Source organism: Protopterus annectens, chromosome 1.part0 (assembly GCF_019279795.1).
Source record: "Protopterus annectens isolate FY-2018-M chromosome 1.part0, PAN1.0, whole genome shotgun sequence".
NCBI lineage: Eukaryota > Metazoa > Chordata > Ceratodontiformes > Protopteridae > Protopterus > Protopterus annectens.
The window spans coordinates 156914268-156929190 of record NC_056725.1 but is presented as its reverse complement, the minus strand read 5'-3'; the positions used below and the strand labels follow the sequence as shown (position 1 = coordinate 156929190).

At 43.2% G+C, this 14923-nt stretch overlaps 1 protein-coding gene across 1 annotated transcript in view; it reads left to right on the top strand.

Moving 5' to 3' along the window:
• Window positions 1–14923, top strand: part of LOC122787645 (nesprin-2-like) — a 493963-nt gene that overhangs the window by 370037 nt on the left and 109003 nt on the right. Inside the window, exon 7 of the mRNA XM_044054502.1 lies at window positions 11456–11650. Within this exon, the coding sequence (XP_043910437.1) occupies window positions 11456–11650 (195 nt within the window). The remainder of the gene's footprint in view (window positions 1–11455; window positions 11651–14923) is intronic.

Here is a 14923-nt window from a genome sequence, read left to right as displayed (position 1 = left end):
AGCCACAGACCTTTAGTTTTTGCTTGTACTTTGGAGAAATAGATTCCAAACAGTACAGGTCCCAGGACTGATCCCTGTGGAACACCACTGGTTACATTTCTGCTGTTGGAGGTGGATTCCCCTATTTTGACTATATGGGTTGCATCAGTGAGCCATTTAGCAACCCATCTAACAATATAAGCGTTGATACCTAACTGGATGAGTTTGTCAATGATGCCTGCGTGGGGGATAGTGTAAAATGTCTTGGCTAAGTCTAGGTAGGCTATATGCACAGATTTCCCTTCATCCAGTGCCTTAGTGACTGTCTCGAAGAAGTCCACAGGTTTAACAGGCATGATCTCCCTTTGACAAATCCAAACTGAGTAGGGTCAAGTGTTTGGAGATTACCTATATCTTTGTTGATAAGGTCCATGATAATGGTTCCATGGCCTCACAGATAAGGCTAGTCAGGCTAATAGGTCTATAGTTCCCAGAGTTAGTGGAAGCACCACCTTTGTGCAAGGGAATAACGGTGGCCATTTTCCATTCATCTAGGACAAAGGCGGTACTTAGACTATGACTGAAAAGAGTACCCAATGGTGTTGCTAATTCTTGTTGGAGCCCATGTTGGACGCAGCCTAGGATGTTATCAGTTCCCATAGAGAGGGCTTTTATGACCTTCTCTTTATAGATACAAGGTAGGGGATAGGTGGTAGGGATGTCATGGGGTATGTGTGGTGGGGATAAGGGAGGGAAGTTTTCATAGAACCTGTCACCAATAGGTTAGCTATGTCCACAGACTCAGTATATGTGGTATCATTAACTACCAGTTTGGCACAAATCTGGACCTTTCCTTTTAGGTTATGAATGTAACTAAGAAATGCCTTTTGATTGTCTTTAGTTGAGGAAGCTAATTTGGAGTCATAGTTTACTTTTTACAAAAAGTCTTATTAGCTTCTTAAGCTGAGGAGGGAGTGTTTCTAGTTTAGGGCTCACTCCATCTTACTCTTTGATAACAATTTCTTCCTCTTATTTTGTCCACCAAGCAGGTTTGCTCTTTCTTGAGGAGCTTATTTTGGTTCAGTCAGGTACAGCCAAATCAATGCAGTTATACAGGTGTTTGTATAAAGCATTGGTGTAGAACTCAGCATAGTTGCCAGTTCCAGCTGAGGGTGGAGGTACAGTGAAGATGTTCATCGTGTTTCACTGTTGCAGTCATTACACTTGGGTTATCCTGCTGGCAGGCTACCCGCAGTCAGCCTGAATTCCAAAGTCCTTTTCCGGCGTTGGCTGCTGTCACCCCTTCTCTGACGTCAGTCGGCCAGGGGTATATAAGATGCAGCTGACGCCATTTTCTTCAGTCTTTCTTGCCGCGCAGTGCCCAAAGCAAAAGCAGTCCGCAAGTGCCGGTCGGTTGACTCCTGAGATTTTCAAAATTGAATTTCAGATCCAAAGTCTTCAATAAAGCTAAGTACTCCATTGGGGAAATGTTTTTCTTGCTCCAGACCGATGTCAGAAAAAGTTAACAATTGTATTTCTTGTGGGAAGCAAATACCTCATAAGGATTTTCATTCTTACTGTATTCCTTGCCTAGGCCCTGACCACGATGTTGCTAGTTGTCGGTTTTGTGCTAGATTTAACCAATGCACTATTAAGCGTCGGTACGATTTTGAATTTCATTACTTTGGCCGAAGGTTTAACTATATAATGCAATCGGAACAGCCGATGACTGGAGTTCATAAAAAGCGCAAGGAAAAAGAAAAGGACAGGCATCCGAGGTCCAAAACTGACGACGAAGTCTCTTCTAGGTCAGTCGCCAGTTCGCCGGTACTCAGTGAGGCACTTTCGCAGCCTCTGACACCCGCTACCTCAGAGCCACAGGCCGCCTCCGACTCCCACGTGGAGACAACTAGGCTTTGGATACTCAAGGTAGTGGGCCTTCGGAAACCAATCCCTCAGATGGGTCTGGAGCCGCTGAGCAGGCATCAGCTTCTGAGGGGGTTTTCAGACCTACACAGCTTTATATCAAGCCAACTTCTGCATCCAAGACAAAGACTAAAATAGCTTTAAAGACAAGGAAGCAAGTACAGCATTCTCCAGGACAGACTTCCATGCCTAAGAAACAGATGCTCAAAATGGCCGAAGACCTAATTACTTTGATCAGGGGTTCCCATCCCCCTCCTGATAAGAGGCCTAGGTAAGACACTGAATATGATTCCTCTGATCAGGTTTCCATTTCCTCTGACTCCTCTTCAGAACAGGGATACACTTTTCCTTCCTATGAGGATTCTGATGCTGAATAATCAATTCCTTCAGCTTCTCCTCCTGAGGATTATTCCTTTGGGGAAACCCTGCATACCATGAGGGAGCATTTCCACTGGGAGAGTCAAGATTACTCAGAATTTAAGAAGAGGCTCAGAGACTTTCTTCTACGACCTCAGCACAGACCTCTTGCTATTCCACCTGTTCTAGACATTGTAGGTGATGTATTTTCAGAGTCCAGACTGTCTCCCGGCTCCTTACCTCCTGCACCTGTTAAGCCAGACAGATACTACAGGGTTCCAGATTCTCATAAATTTCTATACAAAAACCCGGCTGCTGACCCAGAAACTATATCTCAGGGTCCCAAAGGGGTCAAGGCCTCTATTGCAAAAAACCCTGTCCCCTCAGATAGGGATTCAAGGGCACTGGACAGATGGGGGAAAAAAGTTTACACTTCTGCTACCTTGGCTGTAAGGGCTTTAAATTGCCAGTTTCATAGGCTTAAATATCAGCAATACTTAATGTCACTGCTAAAACAGAAAATGTTGACAAATTCTGAATGTTCTGAGAACAAGGAAATGCAGGATTTATTGCATGCAGCTGAACAAGTGGGAAAGCATACTTTACAATGTTGTTTTGCTTCACTGGAGGCCTCTTGCAGGGCCGCTGTTACAGGTTCTGTCATTAGAAGGCATGCTTGGTTAAAGGAACAGAATCTGCCTGATCATGTTAAAGCAAAATTATTAGATGCTCCATTACAGCATGATACTTTGTTTGGTGTTAAGGCAGAAGAGGTGTTGAAGAAAATGGAGGACAAAGTTAAATCTATGCAGACAGTAAAGGATTTCTTACAGGTAGAGCCACCCAGATTTCGCAGGAACTGGCCTTCTAAGAATTGGTCCTTTCCAGTGTCAGACAGGCCACAAAGAGGCAGATACAGACGCCCTAGAGGCAGATAACAGCCCCGGGGCTCATACAGGTCCAAACAATGGGGTGCTTCTACCTCCAAAAGCAGAGACGACAAATCACAGCCATATAGGAAACAGTCCCAATGACTTCCCTCTGCCAATGCCAAGGACTTATCTTTTGGCAGCACCCTTAGGGGGAAAGCTAGCACTTTTTTCACAAAATTGGCACATGATCACCCAGGACAAATGGGTCTTAAATATAGTCTCTCAGGGCTACAGGTTCCACTTTCACACCCTTCCAAAGGCAAAAGGTATGCCAGACCTGCCACACAATCAATGGGCAGAGGCCCAAAAACAAGTTTCATCTCTCATGGACATGAGGGCTATTCAGCCAGTACCACAACAAGAGCAGGGACAAGGATTTTACTCAAGACTTTTCTTAGTACCAAGAAAGGACAAAGCCTGGAGACCAATTCTGGACCTGTCTATTATAAATACTTTTCTGGACATTCCAAAATTCAAAATGTTGACTCTGCAACAGCTTCTGCCCATGCTGGGCAAGAAGGCTTGGCTTGTAACTTTGGACCTCAAAGAGGCATACCTGCATGTCCCAATCAGACAATCTTGCAGAAGATACCTCAGATTCATAGCTGGCTCAATGCACTACCAATTCTCTGCACTGCCCATTGGCTTATCTACTGTGCCCAGGGTCTTCACAAAATGCCTGGCACCAGTAATTGCATTTTGCAGACAAAGAAGAATTCAAATATATCCCTACTTGGACGACTGCCTTATTCAAGCAGAGACCAAAGACATTCTACTAAAGCATCTGGTGTTTGTAAAAAGATTACTAATTTGCCTAGGGTACACAGTAAACGAAAATAAATTAAAACTAGTACCCTCTCAAGAGATAATATTCCTGGGTGCAAGCTTAAATACAACTGCCCAGATGGCTTATCTCACGCCAGACAAACCAAGGCAACTGACTTCTTACTTCGAAAGCATGGCAACATAGACCCAGTTATCTGCAAGAAAAATTCTGCAGGCTCTGGGCTACATGGCATCCTGCATTCTGCTAATTCCATATGCAAGACTGCATATGAGGAAGCTACAATGGTATCTAAAAAGTGTTTGGACTCAACATTGCCACAGCCTGGAATCATTAATTTCATTCATTCCCTGCCTGCAACAGGAGTTTCGATGGTGGGCACAGGCCTGTCACCACAACAAGGGACAGCCATTCACTTTACCCACAGCCATGCAAACACTAACAACAGATGCATCAGATTATGCCTGGGGGGCCCACATGGCAGGAAAATGTATTCAGGGCATATGGCCCGCAAGCCAAAGGCATCTTCACATCAGTCAAAAAGAGATGCTAGCTGTACAAAATGCCCTGACAGCCTTCAAGGACCTACTTCATCCAGGACAACTGCTGATAAAGACGGACAATACTACAGTCATGTGGTACATAAACAAGCAGGGAGGCACACATTTTTACCCCCTCTGCAGACAAGCCATGATTTTGTGGAACACAGCATTGACTTACCAAGTACACCTGCAAGCACAATTCCTGCCAGGAAAAGCAAATGCTCTGGCAGATGAACTAAGCAGAAACCTCATGGATCCTCACGAGTGGAAACTAGATCCACAAATGTTCAACATGCTAACAAGGAAATGGGGATGCCCAGACATAGATCTATTTGCCTCCCCTCACAACTGCCAACTACAGAGATTCTGCACAGGGACTTATCACAAACAAGCATGGAAAGTGGATGCTTTGTCATTCAGCTGGAACAACCTTACAGTATATGCCTTTCCTCCACTGCCTCTCCTCCCCAAGGTACTCCTAAAGGTCAGACAAGAGAAGCCACAAATTATACTGATTGCCCCAGATTGGCCACACCAGCACTGGTACCCAATCCTAAGGATCTTGTCTCAAGGCCCAGCCTGGACATTGCCTCAAATTCTTCATTTACTGACCCAACAAAACAATCAGATCCTGCACATCCAACTCAGGACCCTAAATCTGGCTGCATGGCGGATAGTGTAACCATTCAGAATACACCTCTCTCTAAAGTGGTTATGGATGTTATTTTGGAGGCCAGGAGGCCCAGCACCAGAAAATCCTATGCAGAAAAATGGAAGAGATTCTGTGCTTGGAACCAGGCACAAGGAATTGACACGCTTGCACCAAATATTACTCAGATTTTACAATACCTAACTGAGATGCTGGACAAAGGCCTATACTTCTCATCAATTAAGATCCATGCCCCTGCCATTCCAGCTCATTACAATACGGACCCTCCTATTTTTTCACATCCTTTGCTTAGGCAGTACCTTAGAGGGGCCAAAAACATAAGACCTCCAAGGAGAGCATCAATACCTGCATGGGACCTCAATTTTGTCTTGGAAAAACTCACACTTGCCTCTTTTTGAGCCAGCCAATACAGCTGAGATAAAATTCTTATCATGGAAAACATCTCTGCTGCTAGCAATAACTTCAGCCAGAAGAGTCTCAGAGTTACAGGCATTACTGGCTGTGGAACCTTTTATTATCTTCCATCCAGATAGGGTTTCTCTAAGGACAAACCCAACATTTATGCCTAAGGTAGTGTCCAGTGTGGCTCTTGACCAAACCATTCATTTGCCTACTTTTTATCCAAACCCACAGAATAAAGGGGAGAGACTTCTGCATTGTTTGGATATACACAGACAGCTACGCTTCTACTTGGACAAAACTAAAGCTTTCAGAAAGACTGAGCAACTTTTAGTGGCATATGCTGCTGGATCACAAGGAAAGGCTATCTCAAAGCAGACTATTTCAAAATGGATAGGACACTGCATTCGTTTCTGCTATTCACAACATGGCAAATCAGTGCCTAAGGGCATTAGACCACATCCGACCAGGGCAGCAGCCACCTCAGCAGCCTTCCTCAGAGGAGTACCAACCAAGGATATTTTGGAGGCTACAACTTGGACTTCAGTGCACAATTTTACTAAGCACTACCACTTACCTCTTTACTCTAAATCCAGAGTAGGCTTTGCCACTGCAGTTCTGCAGGGCCTCATAGCCACTTCTAATTCTATTTAGACCCAGCCGCCCAACCTCAGCTTTGGGATTCAACCCAAGTGTAATGACTGCAACAGTGAAACACGATGAACATAGTACAGTTGTGTACCTATCATAAATGTAGATGTTTGAGTGTATTCGCTGTTGCAGTCCAGGTTACCCACCCACCATCCCCCTTTCTTTGCTGGGACTTATCTGTACTTTTCTATTCTATACAACCTATGTGGTGTATTTGCTTGTAGATGAAGGTAATGTTTATTTTAGTGCATGCTTTTTTTAAGCAATGTTTTTAGCCTACCCTTTTGGGGGCACCTGACATCTGGGGCAAGAAAAACTGAAGAAAATGGCATCGGCTGCATCTTATATACCCCTGGCCCACTGACGTCAGGGAAGAGGCGACAGCAACCAACGCTGGACAAGGACTTTGGAATTCAGGCCAACTGCGGGTAGCCTGCCAGCAGGATAACCCAAGTGTAATGACTGCAACAGTGAATACACTCAAAACAACTACTTTTATGTTAGGTACACAACTGTACTATATTTATACCATCCCCATAAGAGGTTATAATCTGCTTTGGAGAAGTTTTTTAGTTTAGTTGCTGCTGGGGGGGGGGGTCAGGTGTGATAGTTACTTCAAATGGGGGGGGGTGTCAGGTGTGATAGTTCAAATGAGACTGATTTAGGGTCAGATCTCACCAGGGAAGACCTCACAGTGGGAGTGCTACAGTGGTCTCCCATATTGGTAAGTATCAGATCCAGAATGTTGGCTCCCCTTGTGGGGGTGTCAACTTACTGGTCCAGGGCATTGCAGTTAACAAAGATGAGGAACCTCTGGGCAAGTGAGTTTGAGCACGAGTAATTTATCCTGTTAATGGATGGGTAGTTGAAATGTACCCAAAACCATGGTGTTCGGGTGTATCTTGATAGTCTCCAAATAGGCAGAGTGGGTGTCTTGTTTCATGGAGGGGGTCCTGTAACTGGCAATGACTTGAATAGGTGTCTTACCAACAGTTAATTACACCTGAAGTATCTCCAAGGAATCATGCTGTTTAACCAATCTGGAGGTGTATTTATCTTTAATGAATATTGATACACCACCTGCTTTAGTTTTCACACCTTCAGTTTGTGGTCTAAATGTGTGGAAGGAGGTGTAACCCGGTATGGCTGGGGTGCTCTCCGCAGATTTGAACAAGGTCTCTGTGTCTGCACAAATGTCTGCGTCTTCCAAGGTGAAGACTGCTTCCAGTGATTGCAGTTTCGTGTGAAGACTCCTACCATTTAGCAGCATAACTTTGAGTTTGTTTTTAGATGGAGTTTTTACATCCGGGAATTTTATCCTTGAGACACTGCCTAAAACAGGCAAGAGCCTTAGCCAGTAGCCAAAATCCCAGGGGCAAAAGATGAATACCATCTCTGGCAAAGCATCGAGGTCTGTTGATCATGTCATCCCAAGCTGACAGATACTAGAACCCTTAGAATGACACCAGAAATTAAGCCAGTTATTGAAGTCAATCATTTTCTGTTTGTATTGAGGCATCATCCTAGCTGAAGGTAAAATACTGCTTAAGACTAGGGACATATCTGCCTGAGATGCATAGTCTGAGAGCTCAGTACTTTGGAAAGAATGACAGGTTTCTACTCCAGAATTTTCTTGTTTCCCAAAAAAAAAGAGCAGTCATGGAGGTCTGTGTTGGACCTTTCTTTACTGAATACATTTGTCAAGGTCCCTAAGTTCAAGATTCTCTCCCTGCAGGTAGTGCTTCCTCTGCTCCCAGACCACTGCTTCATGGTGACCTTGGACTTGAAGGATGCCTATCATTATACTCCCATTGATCATCGCTTCAGGAGATGTCTGAGATTTGTTGTATCTAGTTTGCCCTATCAGTTTTCTGTACTACCCATTGGGCAATCCACTGTACCATGAGTGTTCACCAAATGCCTTGCCTTGGTAGTGGCTCACCATCAGACTCTTGGCATCCACATCTTTCCATACTTGGATGACATGCTGAGCTGTGCAGTCTGCGTTCAGGTGTTTTGAATCACTAGAGAAGGTCTTGATCTTACTCTCCCAGCTAGGGTTCAAGTTGAACCTCTTAAGTCGTGTCTGACACCCTCACAAATACTTCTCTTTCTGGGTTTCTTGATTGACTGCAACAAGAGAATGGCCTTTCTGCCTGAAGAGAATGTCCTGTTCTGCTAAACAGCGTTTCTGAAATTCTCCATGAGTAATGTCACTTGTGTGAGAGAATTCCTAAAAAGTCTTTGACTGATGTTGTCCATGATTCTCAAGGTACCACTGGTCCATCTTCACGTAAGAAAAATTAAATGTAATGTCTAAAATTGTTGGACCAAGCATCTTTATACTTGGAATCCCAGTTGCTGATACTGCTCTTCATCATAGGAGAGTTACAATGGTGAATAGAACAACTGAGTATCAACCCAAGGCTTCCTTTCTCCCCTCTCCTCCTGTGCCAGTACAGCTTTGTCCAGTCAAATTCATCAGAACTCACATGAGGAGCTGTGTCAAGGGGGAATGCAAGTTCACACCACTTGGGGAGAGGGGGGCTAAGGATGATTGGAACACATCAATTTCAAGGGGATGTCAGCAGTGAATCACCACTTTTTCGACTCCAGGTCCTATTCTTGTGGTTATGGACAACACCGCAGTGATGTAGTACCTCAACAAACAAGGAGCTATGAGGTCTTACCCTCTCTACTGGTTGGCAATGATAGCCTTGCAGCAGGCATCTCAGTATTGTCTGACTCTTCAGGCAGCTTATCATCAGAGCAGAACATTGTCACAGACAGTTTGGACAGACTTGCAAAAGTGGAAGCTCAAGGCAGTGGTATTCCAGGATATAGTCCAGATGTAGGGAACACCTCAAGTAGATCTGTTCACCTCCTTTCAAAATAGACAGCTGGAGAAATTGTGTTCCAGACATACTTGCGGCCATGCTTGGAGGATAGATGCATTCTCTTTCCCTTGGATGGGGATGTTTCTCTGTGTTTCCACCCTTTCCACTGATTCACAATTTACTTCTGAAGGTTCAAAGAGAAATGCCACAGATAACTCTAGCGATTCCATATTGGCCCAGGCAGCCTTGGTTCAACCTGCTAATGGTATTGGCTAAGAACAATTACCACAGACTTTTTCACATTCTGACTTGCTCACACAGTCTCAGGAGCAATTGGTCATCCCAATTTGGAGAAATTTCAATTGACAGCCTGGAAGACTCATTCATTACTCCATTTAGGCATTAGTTTCATAAGGGTTTGCAGCAGGTATTAAAGAATGCTAGAAAACCTGCTACTAGAAAATCTTATATTTACAGCTGTTTGAGGTTTTCTAAATGCTACCTAAATGGAATCAGTGGCTCCACTAAGGTTAATATCCCTCTGGTCCTGAAATATTTGTGTGAGCTACTTCAGGATGGCTTATTGTATGCATCCATTAAGGTGCATTTAGTAACCATCTCTGCTTGTCTGCCAGTGGATCCTCCTCTTTCATCTTCTCTTTTGGTAAAAGAGTTAATGAAAGAAGTACTGCACATGAGGCCCCCATGCAAGCAAATTCCTCCTTCTTGGGACCTCAATTATGTTCTTGGAAAATTGACTTTATTCCCTTTTGAACCAGTAACACGTGCTCATTTTTAAATTATTTTCAAATTCTTAACATGGAAAACTGTTTAGATAATTGCTCTGACATCTGCAAGGCAAGTTACTGAGCTGAAAGCTTTCATGGTGGGACAACCCTACATGATTTTCCACATTGGTAAAGTTGTGCTATGCACTAATACTTCTTTCATGCTGAAAGTGATCTCAGAATTCAATCTCCATCAGTCGATTGATATTCTGTGTTCTTTCTAGAAACTAAGAATAAGGGAGAGAGAGGATACTCTATACTTTGGATGTGCGTAGGCAGCTCAGGTACTACTTTGGCATAGCAAAGCTCTTCAGGAAGGCTGAAAGGCTTTTTATTTCCTTTTCTGAGGCAAAGAAAGGTCAAGCTGTCTGAGCAATGCATTGCATGATGGTTGTCCTATGTTGGTGTTTTTGTTACACCCACCATTGCAAGATGAATTCAGGCAAGGTAAAGGCACATTCCACCAGAGTCTTTTTCCTCTTCAGTTGCATATTGGAAAGGAGTGGACTGTAGAAGTATTCTAGAAGCAATAACTTGGTCTTCCATCCATACCGTCACAAAGTGCTAGAAACTGGATGCATTTCTATATCTAAAGCGGGCTTCATAAGGATCATTCTTCAGGGTTTCCTGGACCCTGGTCCTTCCTCTTCCCCAGGTTGCCAGGTTGAGTAAGCTTTGGGGGATCTACCCACATACTAGTAAGGCAGTTTATTTATGGAACTTTGAAGAGTTGAGGAAGTTCCACTTAGCTGTAACAGTAGATGTTCATAGAACATACTACCTTACTGGCAGTACCCTCCCACCACCCCCCTTTTGCTTGGTGTATATATTTGTTGTTGGAGTAGCTGTTGTGTTTTTGTTCAGCAACCATGTTTGGTGTGTGTGTGTGTGTGTGTGTGTGTGTGTGTGTGTGTGTGTGTGTGTGTGTGTGTGTGTGTGTGTGTGTGTGTGTGTGTGTGTGTGTGTGTTGTTTTATTTTATTTTATTTGGAATAGTAGGTGTTAGCAAGACCTGTGTTTCCATCTACTCTTCCTATGAGATGCTAGAATGGGTCCTGTCTATGAATGTGAAGGGGTGTCCTGGTCCTGCCAGGTGATTGGTCCTTCATCCTTACAGACAGGCAGTGGGAGGAGTTCTGAGCTTTCACAGACTACCAAAGGGGGGAGTAGCAAGGCACTACTACCCATATGGTAAGGCAGGGTGTTTTACAAATATCTACTATTACAGGTAAAAGGAACTTGTAGATTTATGCTTTTCTCTTGCCAGAGTGACAACAACAACAGGGACCTTGGTACATGCAAATATAGGTCTACATAGACTGTGAGGATGAGTTGAGCTGAGAGGGGCCTTAGAAAGCTGTACCTGATGATAGAGAGGAAGGCCAGAAACTTCTGGTTTGGAAGATTCCAGAGGTTTACAGGCCTTCCAGAAAATTGAGATGAGTGTTTTATTGAAGAAATATGCTACTGTCTTAAAGAAATGCAAAGTGATGGCAAAAAAGATGCCATATTGTATAAAATGTATACTTTTCTATAGCTTAAAATCAGATTACTCTGTACCCTTATAATTCACCTGATCTTGATTTTTCAGGCGTTTGAGCAAGACATCCAGCGCAATACAGAACGCATAGACCAGTTGCTGGTGTTTGGTGAGCTGTTGATTCAGAAAAGTGAGCCTATGGATGCAGAGTGTTTAGAAAACAAGCTCCAGGACCTGCTTCAGTACTGTCAAGAGGTTTTCAGCCGTGTTGCTCGCTTCCACAGAAGACTTGTCAGCATGAAACTGGTAGGTGGTCATTCCTTTCCCCTTTTACGGCTGCATAATGAAAAATCCTCCCTAATAGAGCCATTCACATGTCCTAGGACATTATGTTCTAAACAAAATAAGCCGTCATCCTTAATTTAACCATTAAAATTTTCATGGTTAAGATTTAGCTGAAGTCATTGCAGACAAAAGTAGGTTAGGTAATAGTATACCTTTCTTAGTTTGCTAGAGGTATATATATATATATATATATATATATATATATCTCCCTTTCTGTCTATATTTGTTTGTATATATGTGTGTGTGTGTGTGTGTGTGTGTATATATATATATATATATATATATATATATATATATATATATATATATACACACACACACACACACACACACACACACACACACACACACACACACACACATACACATACATATCCGTGTGTGTGTGTATATATATATATATATATATATATATATATATATATATATACATACACACACACACACACACATATATATATATATATATATATATATATATATATATATATATATATGGGTCCTCTTCAGATTGTCGAACTTTTAAAAGCTCAACTTTCATATTGTTGAGACTATATGATCGAACTTTTAAAAGCTCAAACGGTCTGAATGGGGATCTCCATAGAGCGCAGAACAGGAAGATTTCCCTTTACTGCAATGTAGTGCAATCTCGGAGTTGGTATATTTAAATAGCGGAGGGTGTGGGAGGGAGACAGGAGCACTAGAAGAAACCCATGTGTACACAGGGAGGACATGCAGACTGCACAGAAGGCACCTCAGCCAAAAAATTGTGACAAATTTTAAATATTGCTTTTATAAACTTACTAGAATATAAGGTTTTGTGACAACAACAGTGACCATCATCTAGAGCCAAGGTTTATACCACTAGGTGGCTAGCCCTGTCTCACCTCTGTAGTTCATTCACACCACACATTCACACCTATGGCCAATTTAGCATGTTCAGTCCACCTACTGCATGTCTTTGGACTGTGGGATGAGACTGGAGCACCCATAAGAAACCCACTTGAACACAGGCAGGACATGCAGACTCTGCACAGAAGGCACCCCAGCTGAGAATTGAACTAAGGAACCTCTTGCTGTGAAGTAACAACATTACACACTGTGCCACTGTGCTATCCTAGTTATTACATGCTATATATTAATTACTGTCCTTCTACTCACAAAACTAAGTAATCCTTTAAATACTTTCTTATTGTTTTTCTCTTTCATGTCTCAGTCATACCTCTAAACTGTCCACTTTTTTGTAGAATGTCCAGATTTTTGCCTCATATATTTGGTCTGTTCCTAATAAATTTTGTGGTTTTATGGCAAATCATTAAGGAATAGAGTAAGACAGAAGTTTAAGTTTCAGATGTCATAGCATTCAGAAAATTCATGCAAAATCAAAAACTGCTATACTGTCAATTTTCTAATTTTATAGGTTCATAGGTTCATAGGTAGGTACTAGGCTATCTGCCCGAGGGCATTTATAAGCCTAGCCAGAGTGTGTCGGCTTTCACCGCCCCATTGATTAATTAACTGAGCCTCTGTCAAGCAGTACCAATGAAGTGATCCCAGAGGTGTGCTTTCTGTTACCCATCCACTCGTCAAGACTTCTCTTGAAGAGTGTTAGTGAGGGGCTCTGCCTAATGTAGTTAGGAATTTTGTTCCAAAGCATGGGGAGTCTCTGTGACAGGAATCTATCCCTCCAGCATGTTCTATTTATTGTTGTGGCGAGGTTTAGTTCACTAGAGCACGTGGCTCGCAGTGACTTGGATTTCTTTAGGTGGAGTATGTCCATCAATTCTGAGTTGGACATGGCTTTGTAAGTCAGGCAGAGATCACCTCTGAGTAAGCAATATGCCACTGAGTACAGCCAGAGTTTTTTCAGTTAGGCTGCATAGGACATATGTTTGAGGCTAGTAATCCTCTTGGTGAGGTGCTTTTGTGGTCTTTCAAGCTGTTGGAAGTGTCTTGTGAGTTACATCCCAAATGGGGCATTGTACTCTATGATGGGTCTGATGAGTGACGAGTAGAGGGGCACTATAACCTCTTCATTTCTAGATGCGAACCCTTTAGTAATTAGATGGGCCACATAGAAGGATTTCCTAACTACTTTTGCAATATGATTGTCAAAGGAGAGATTACTATCTACCTGGGTCCCCAGATCTCTTATTACCTCTTCTGTATTAAGGGGGCTGCCGCCTATGTGGTAATTCATGGGTGTTTTGTTTTTCCCAAACGGGATGACTATGCATTTTTTGGCATTTAGCTTGAGGCCATGACTTTGCCACCAGGTGTCTGTCTCAGTAAGGTCTTCTTGGAGGATGTTCGTGTCAGCCGGAGAGTCAATTATGGCTCCCAGTTTGCAGTCATCGGCGAACTTGGTTAGCTGTAGTCCTCCTGTGTTTGCCTGTACTTCTGAGAAATATATGCTGAACAGTAGGGGCCCCAGAACTGAGCCTTGCAGGACACCACTTGTGACTGGTTTAGAGTCAGACCTGGAGCCCGCTATTCTTAATGTGTGAGTTCTGTCTCTAAGCCAGATGGCAACCCATCTTGTGACGTAAGCGTTTATGTTCAGGCTGGTGAGTTTTTCTATATTACCTGAGTGAGTAATGGTGTTGAATGCCTTGGCGAGATCAAGGTAGGCTGTGTGAACCACCTTTCCCTCGTCTATGGCCTTGGTAACTGTCTCGAAGAAGTCAACCAGGTTTAGTAGGCATGATGTGCCCTTAACAAAGCCGAACTGGGTCAGGTCAAGTGTTTGGAGGTTCCCACTGTCTTTGTTAATGAGTTCCATGATGATGCGCTCCATAGCCTTGCAGACTAGGCTAGTCAGGCTTATGGGGCGATAGTTACCAGGATCAGTTGTGGCTCCTCCTTTGTGGAGCGGAATAACCATTGCTGTGCGCCGTTCTATGGGCATGTAGCCTGTGGAGAGGCTGAGGCTGAACAGCATGTTTAGGTGGGGGGGTTAGTTTGTTCTGTAGTTTGTGCAAGATGCAGCCTGGGACACCATCTGGCCCCATTGATGCTGTATTTATGGCTTTTGAAAGGGCTGTTTTCACCTGTGCTTCTATGATTTCTGGGACACTATACATTTCCGGTATTGTTGTGTGCCCTTTTGAAGGTGAGAGGGAGGTGAAGATTGCACTGAATCTATCTGCCAGTATGTTGGCAATATCAGTAGGTTTAGTATATTTTGTGCTATTTTGCACTATCTCAGAGCATATCTGCGAGTTGCCACTTAGA